The 8,524-nt window shown below is 53.9% G+C and overlaps 1 protein-coding gene across 1 annotated transcript; it reads right to left on the reverse strand.

Annotated features, from left to right (window-relative positions):
- Positions 1-1,974: 1,974 nt before the first annotated feature.
- Positions 1,975-7,187, reverse strand: Dlx4 (distal-less homeobox 4). The gene is given in 5 exon segments (XM_051157819.1): positions 1,975-2,190; positions 2,192-2,247; positions 2,250-2,339; positions 3,143-3,330; positions 6,854-7,187. Coding segments are annotated over 5 exon segments (711 nt in total). The 5' UTR covers positions 7,140-7,187; the 3' UTR covers positions 1,975-2,099.
- Between the last annotated feature and the right edge of the window lie 1,337 nt (positions 7,188-8,524).

Raw genomic sequence — 8,524 nt, forward strand, 5'->3', positions numbered from 1 at the left:
TGTCCTCCCCATGACCCCAAACTTAAGCTTCTTTCTAGCTTGAGGTTGGTTGAAAGTGCCCTACTGGGCTTTTCAGCCAGGGACTGATGCCCTCAGTTTGCCATGATTCGGAACAGGTTCAGGCAGTGGGAGGGAAATTAGCCTTTGAAGCCTTTAGCCTAGAATCAGAAGCCCTTGCCCAGCCCCTGGGGCACTCTGGGATGAATTTCCTTAATGACTGTCCCTGTCCTCAGGCTGCCCCCCCCCTCCCCGTGCTAGTGCTGTGTGTGTGTGGTGGGAGCTGTGGCACAGGGGCGTCAATCATGATCCTGCCAGGTCCTGATGCTCTGGACCAGCCTTCTTACCCAGCCCTAACCCCATCAGCCCACACCACCTCTGCCCTGCTTTTCCCTCTGCCTCTTGTCATACTGCCTCCAGTCATTTGCTCAGCCACATGTTAGCCTGAAGCACCTGTCCTGGTCACGGTGGTATCCTAGGACCTACCCAGCAGGAGATGCACAGATGTGTGTCAGATGGAGAATTCCAGTGCCTTCTAGTATTTTTTCCTCCACCCACTCACCCTTCTGTAGGCTAAAGCCATTCTACCTCCAACAGCTCACTTCTTCCAGAAGCTCAGTCTTCTCCCAAGGTGAGCCTGGACTGAAGGTAGAATGTGGTGGCTGTGAGGTGCATGAGTTCTTAGACAGCTGTCCCTGGGGCTATCGGTTAGGGCAGACCACTCTGACAGCAGCCGGTCCCTAGATGAGCATCTTCTCATTTCAGATGAGGCTATGGGCACTGTTGGGACATTTCCAGAGCTACAAACCACAGAGCTAGCTGATGGCAGAGGCATAACAAAAATCTCATGTTGGGCTGCAGAGATGGCTCAGTGGTTAAAGAGCACTGGATACTCTCCCAGGGGACCCACGTTCAATTCCCAGCACCCACATGGCAGCTCACAACTGTCTATAACTCTGGTTCCAGGAGTTCCAGTACCCTCACACAGACATACATGCAGGGTAAAACACCAATGCACATAGTAATCAACTCAAATAATCATTAATTGAAAAAGGATTCGTGTCTATAGAATGTATCAGACGAGAGAGAAGAATGAGCAAACAGCTCTAACCAGGAAACAATCATGGTTGACACTCTGGGGGTTTTGTACATTTTTTTAATCTCCGAAGAAGCTTGTGGTTTGAGAGAGGACAGGAGCCTGGGAATGCTGGAGAGATTAACGGTGAATTAGAGCAGTTTCTTGGATAGAGACAACCGTGAGGAGCTGAAGTGGCAAGGCTACCCCATTATTTGGGGACAGCTATGCCTGCTCTGATGCAGAGAATCTCTGTTTGTCCCATTTCTCCTTCTGGGCTTCCAAGAAAATGTGTAGGTAGATTCCTTCAGGTACCAAGGATGGAGCGAAGTGGGCCTGGGCTCTTAAAACACACCCGTTGAATTATATGGACGATTAAGCCCATGTCTTAGCTACTCACAATGGGTAGATACAGGGGGCAGAGGGCCTTTTAAAAGAAAGAGGTGTAAACTGCACATAGGCCAACAATCCATATTTTTGTTCCGGTGCTGGGGTCTCTTACATGTTAAGGACTTACTCCACCATTGGACCACCACTGATAATTAGTAGATGAAAAGTCTGGGGGACCTTACGGTGGCCGACCACAGAGGCTCTGTGTCCACTTCTGGTTTTGCTCATGGAAGGGCTGTCAGAGCCCAAAGGGGCAGGCCAGGATATAATATTTGTTTTCTTCCTGGGTTTGGGTCCTAGGCTGTGGTGGGGGCTGGAGGGAGTGGCAAGACAGTGGCAGTCTAAATGTCCTATTGGAGGGAGGTGTCCAGTCCACTGGGGACAGCAGCAGAGACTGAAGCCCTGATTTAGCTATCTGGCTGGAGAGCTAGGCTTCCACTCCATTCTTTTCTTTTCTTCTCCTGCCTCCCCCCCCCCAACCTCCCATCCCCCCCACCCCCCACCCATCACCACCTTTAGCATCTTGTCTTCTGAGAAAATCCATCTGGAGCCAGTTTCCTCTTCTCCCAGAAGGGGAGCAGGTGCGTGGTCCTGAGCTTGACAGGAGGGCTGGAGCCTGACCGGCCTTCCTCCAGACTCACATCATCTGAGGGAGTGCCAGCACATCTGGGGAGTGATGCTGATACCAGGCTCCAAAGCTGTTGTCATAGCCAGCGGTAGGCAGGGTAGGCTTTGGGTAGATCCCAGATGAATGGAAGGGTTGGGGAGCAGGGAGACAAGGAGGAGGGGATCTTCCGGAGAAATCCTCTTCCCCAGAGGAGCCCTGTCCCAGGAGCTTCTTGTATTTGGAGTGTTTGTTCTGAAACCAGATCTTTACCTTTGGGAGGAAATGGGGGACAGATTGGGACAGGGTGTGAGAAAGGGAAAGGGACCTAGTTAGAGGAAGAGAATCCTGGGGACTTTAGTTCCAGCCACCCAGTTTTGAAGTCCCTCAGTCTCCATTTCCAGTCTGGGTGCCCTCTTCTTGAACCCAACTGTCCTCTAATATATGCCCTCAGCCCTTGCTGCAGACCAGCTATGGGCACTCCTTAGCAAACTGTACCAGCAGAATCAGAGAACTCCTGTGGGCTCACAGAAAGCAGGGATCAAGCCAGGCCTGGTGGTGCTGCCTCTGCCTTTGACCCCAGGCCTTGGGAAGCAGAGGAAAGGAGGAGCTCCGTGAGTTCAAGGCCAGCCTGGTCTACAAAATGAGTCCAGGATAGTCAGGGCTGTCTAAAAAAACCAAAAACCAAAAACCAAAAAACCAAAAAACCAAAAAACCAAAAAGAAAGAGAAAGGAGGGGGGAGGGAGGGGGAGGAGAGAGAGAGGGGGGGGAGGGAGGGAGGGAGGGAGGGAGGAAAGAAGGAAGAGAGGGAGGGAGGGAGGAAAGAAGGAAGAGAGGGAGGGAGGGACAAGGACAATCAGGGCTGTCTAGTTGTCTCAAAAAACCAAAAACCAAAAAGAAAGACAAAGGAGGGAGGGAGGAGAGAGAGAGAGAGAGAGAGAGAGAGAGAGAGAGAGAGAGAGAGAGAGGGGGAGGGAGTAAAGAAGGAAGAGAGGGAGGGAGGGAAGGAGGGAGGGAAGGAGGGATGGACTAGGATGCTTCGCACTGCACTCGGTAGGAATAGAACTGGCCCTACCTGAGTTTGGGTGAGTCCAAGCCGCGTTGCCAGCTGAGCTCTCTCAGGCAGGGCCAGGTACTGCATATGCTGGAACCGCTGGTTCAGGTGTTGCAGATGCAGGCTGGAGTAGATGGTTCTAAGCTTCCGGGGCTTCTTGGTCAGGGGCTGCTGGGAGGGCTCCAGAGACAGCACTGGGTTCCCTGATTCTGGGAGACAGGAGAACACGGTGTTGGGTTCGCAAGCATGTGGAGTGACCGGGTTAAGTCAGGCATTTGCATAGGCTCATTGCATCCTGTACTCTGGGGAATCAGCAAAAAACGACACAACTTACGCCTTCAACCTGGGTCTCACTGTGTGTGTGTGTGTGTGTGTGTGTGTGTGTGTGTGTGTGTGTAGGGGGTTGGGGTGGAGCCCTACTTATCTCTCTGCCATTTAGCTCTAAGTACACCAGCAACAGGTGATACAAGCTGCAGTTCTTCTGTTCAAGCTTACACAATGGAACCTAGGACCAGAAAACGCTAAGGATCCAAGCTAGGGTACCTTACTCCTGCAGTAGGAGGTCCGTGGATAATACCTACTTGCAATACAGAGGGCAAAAGACTTGCGGAGGGCTGAACTCAGGTCTAGAGATGAGCAGCGTATTGCATCTGAGACTCAAAGAACCTAAAAGTAATATTCAAAGCTCAGAGAGGTAAAGTTGCCCTGGTGGCAATCTCTGGCTTCCGAAAGGGGTCTGTGTAAGTCAGCCTTGAATGCTTAAATATCAAGACTGGGAAAAAACGAGCCCTGGTACACTCTGTAGTAAAACTGACCATCCTTTTCTTCCTGTCGGCCTGCCCGCTGTCTCAGGGGAGGCTTTCCCGGGGAACCCAGAAGCCAGATTGTTGTGTGGTGGTCGTTTTTCCTCTGGGCGGCAAGCACAGAGTGGTTCCCTCATTGCAAGGAAAGTGACTCAGGTCCAGAGAGCGCAGCGACCCCCTCCCCCGACCCCCGCCCCCGTACAGGTCGTTATCAGCAGCGCTGCAAGGTTTGGGAGAGGGCTGTGGCCTAAGATCTGGTGCATTGGTGCATCTCCCACCTCCACGCCCACTGCCGGCCCTGGTTGTCCAGGAATAGGCTGCGGGTTGTGATGCCCGGGATCAGACCCTTGGGTCTCCATTCCGGAAGCCTGGGCCCCAAGCTGGGCCACACTCTATAGGATACTGAGCCTGTCCTAGAAGGTAAGAAGTGGGTGGATAGAGGCAGAATGCTCGCCGAGGATGACAAAACGATCGGGCGAAGGTCGCCTCGTTCCGTGTGGGTCTACTTATGAAGACCCCAGAGGAGAGCAGGTAGAATGTTTCCCACCCCCACCCCGCAACGCAACTCCGCCCCACCCCCTGGCAGCTGGCGCAGGTTCAGTCCTTTCGCTTGCCATCCATCCCTAGCTGGGTTCACTGAACACGGGTCTGGGTCCCCTCCCTAGGACCGCAGTCACCACAGCCTTCACCTCCCCCGCACCCCTCACCAGTGGCCTTGGGGGTTGGAGGCTCTCAGATCTTGCCCCTTCGACCCCAGCCTCAGCCAATTCCCAGAAAAACCACTGTGTTTCCGCTCCCGCAACCCCCCCCTGCCCCCCCCCCCCCGCAGCCTGTCCGGCCTTTCTTGCTTCATCCCGCTGCTCGCCCGTCCAGGGGCTGGCAGCCAAGCGACCACCCGCGCCTCCTTGGACTACACGGACTGCGCAGTCAGAGAGCGAAGGAAGGCAGCCTGGACTGCTGAACTTACAAGTGATCACCTTCCAGGTGCCTTCAGGAACAGCTGCATTTCCACACTAGTACACTAGTTGTGGCAAGTCACAACTGGATCTACCCCCCACCCCCACCCCCGACGCAATAACGGGTCCCCAGGGCCTCACTGGAGGCGCAGCCGCTGCCGCACCCGTAGCCTCAATAGGGTGTTGGTGAACTCTCTTTGAGCCAAGCGCCTCCCAGGGACAGAGGTGCACATGTAGTGTGGGTGAAGGACACCCTAAGCACTCTCTCATATTCCAATTGTTAATTCAGGAATGAGTGGTCCGCACAGTTCCAATAAAAAAAATGCTAAGGTCTATTTAAAGACATATTTGCTTGTGACCATGAGTGGCTGTGGGTTGTTGTCCCCCCCCCCCCGTTGGAACCGGGAAAAGCATGTAATAGAATTCTTCACTCCGTTGTTCCTCCAAGCTAGGGAAGGCAGAATATAGAAGACAAATCCGACAACTCCACCTTATTGTCAGAATAGTCGTCCCAAATGCAAGATCAGGTTCTTCTGCCTCATTCTCACGTGCACACACCCCATAAATAGCAGGGTGCCCAGGCTGTCCTCAAATTCAGGACCCTCCTGCTCTATTTCCCCAGTGTATATTAATTAGCATATCTAAAAAGAAGAGTCCAAGAGGTTCGTTTGTAGATCTGTATATAAAACTCTGCCCTCTCCCCACACACTGTCCCTCCTCTAACCAGACCCAGCAACCCAATAGACCCACCCCCATTTTGCCACAGAAAGCTGTTAACTTCCTGGAGGGGGTTCCTGAGAAGTCCCCCCCCCCCAAAGTCCTTTTTGCTGGCTCTGTTCATCAAGAAAGTGGATTTGCTCAGGGCCAGGGGCCTGGAAAATTACGCCCTAGATCTAGAGGCATCCTTTCCTCCTGCCTCAGTTTCTCCAACCACAAAACAAGGAATTTGAGCCCCCATTCTAGAGTGACTCCCTGTTCTGGGGGGGGGGTTTCATGAATTTATGTCCAATGACCAGGGGAAAGGAGAGAACTATCTTGGTTTGGGGCTGACCAAAATTAAGTCCCATGGTAGATGTGCCTCTTTGGGGGCCATGCCAAGGACAACTGGAGAGATGAGATGGGCCCCGAGGAGTCCGTGGGTCTATGGCTAGCTTCCTTGCACTGCCAGCCAAGGACTGTCGGTTCAGCTATGAAGGTCAGTGCTAGGAAGGCCAGCTAGTCTCTTGCCTTCACCACCGCCTCCCAGAGAGCACTTTTCTCTGGAGCTCAGATATGAAGCAGGCAACAGCAACTGGGTTTATTTAATCTATCCCAAAATTAGGGGGAGGGTTAGGGATGGCTTAGGTGGAAGGCTGAGGTGGCCAGAGAAAGACCTTGGAGCAATAGTTGGTGGGGTTCTACACTCAGATTCTGCAGGGGCCACTGCCCGACAGAGACAGACACCTCTAGGGAAAAGGAGGCGGGGCCCAGAAAACGAGAAGACACTCTGCTTAGCTGTCTACACGCCTCAGGTTGGGAATTGGTTTCTGTTTCGTAGGGTTCGGCTTGCATACTGGTTTCTGAGACAAAAAGTGGAGAGGGGTGACGTGAGGGAAAGAAATAAAGGGTGAGGAAAATCGGGGGGAAGGGGTTAGGTCTCCACCCCTCCCTCTGGACTGGGGCCGGTTTCCGTTGCACCTAGGCACACACACACAATTCCACTGCTCCAGAGGGTAGGGTGAGGAGCCCTCCTGCCTGGCTTTACAAAACTGCAAATCGTAACCAGGTCGGATTTTAAAAGGAGACCTAGATGGACTTGCCTCCGCTCCTCCCCATCCCCTCCCCCCATTCGTTCGCCCCCCCCCCCCACCCCAGATTCCGTGGAATCCGAGTACCATTTGGATCCCGCTAGCTGTCTGCAAGCAGAAGAGATTAAAATGTAAGAAAACACAACCCAGACCCCAGAGGTGAGAAGAGCCGCCACGGCCACTTACCTGCTTCGAGTTTCTGCCGGTGTTCAGCCGGCTGGTAGAAAGGCTGAGATGGCGGCGCTGAGAGTTGCTGATTGGACAGGTAGGAGTCTCTTGGGGTTGCTGGCCCAGGGTAAGAATAGGACAGAAGGTGGCCATTCGGCTGAGAGTGGGACAAATCCAGGGAAGCTGCGGTTCCGGGGGATAGGCTAAGCGGGTAAGCAGCCACCACCGATGGGGCGGGGGCAAGGTCCGGGAAGACAACTTTAGAGGCGCCACGGCCAGGAAGGGGACAGGGCAAAGAGTTCATTGCGGCCGGTGCCCGGCCACAGGGCCTAGGTCACGGCCGGGCAAGATGCCTACTCCCTCTCTGACAACTCCTTTCAAAGACTCCAGCCCCAGCAAACAAGCCTCACACTTAAGATCCCAGTGAAAATGTCTCTCTGGGCCTCTTCAGGAGGAGAGCTTGCACCCGGCAAAGGGGCTTTGGGGTGTCCATGGCTTTCCCCCTCCCCCCTAAGTTCTGCGCCCCCATCTTTTCCTTTGGGTCGGTCTCTAGGACCCCACGGGGCCCCCGCCCACTTAAACACCCCGGATTGGTTATTGCACGAGACCTCAGGGAGGCTCAGACCTGTGCCCGCCTCCCTGGGTTAGCTCCTGGGGGTGGGGATGGGGGATGGTAGGGGTTCGGTGCGGGAGCTCCCGGCCCTGCATCCCCCCCCTTCCCCCACGTCTACTCCAAGTTGCTAGGGGGACCCATAGAGTAAGGAAATCGAAGTAACAATGGCCAAAGTGCTAGGAAATTGGGCCTGAGATGGCTAGGGGGCGAGGGGAGCTGTGCGGTGACTAGAAATGCTGTGGGGGCTCAGAACCTGTGTTCGAGCTCTGAGCTCGGAACAAGGCCCCACGCTGCCATGGCTTTGCGAGGGAGTGCAAAGCAGATCACCCGCTGCTTATTCAGCGCGTCGGAATGCCTAGCTGCCGAGCGATGGCAGTTTGTTGATAAACAGACGCTGGGACCTGGAGGGTGCCGCCTGGCGCCCAGCCTGTCCCGCACGCGCGTGGCGCACACGCCCCCGCCGGGCGCCCAGGGCCTGGCACGCTGCTACTGCGGCGACAGCATCTCACCACCCCCAATACAGGCTTCCGCTTCCGGCAGGGGCCCCGGTTTGGTTGCAACATCGTATAGCTCCTGCAGGCCCTTGAGACTGCTGGAGGGAATCTGCTGTCTGGGATTTGCCTGTCCTGCGCCCCGCCTTTCCTGGCACCCTGCTCAAAATGTAGCCTCCCATGAACTGGGACAAAATTTGGGAGTGGAAATGAGTCTAGTTTGACGGTTCCTGGGAAGACACAGAAAATATGGCTAGCTCCTTTGTACTTCCAGGCTCTGCCTTTAAACAGTACTACTCAAGGCCTTGATGAGCGTGTATCTATGCATGCAAGCATCTGATGCCACATGTGCAAAAATACACAGGGACTTCACTGTATATATATAATATATATGTTATTCATACACACACATATATATACACACACATATATTCATGTACCAATGTCCCTCTATGAAAAGAAGCTTGTTTATGAACTTGCAAACACGAGCAACTCTTTGAATAAGAGCACAATATTAAGACTGATGAGATGGCTCAGTAGATAAAGGCACCTGCCATCAAACCCGACAATCTGAGTTGGATACTC

This window comes from Acomys russatus, chromosome 16 (assembly GCF_903995435.1).
Source record: "Acomys russatus chromosome 16, mAcoRus1.1, whole genome shotgun sequence".
Lineage (NCBI taxonomy): Eukaryota > Metazoa > Chordata > Mammalia > Rodentia > Muridae > Acomys > Acomys russatus.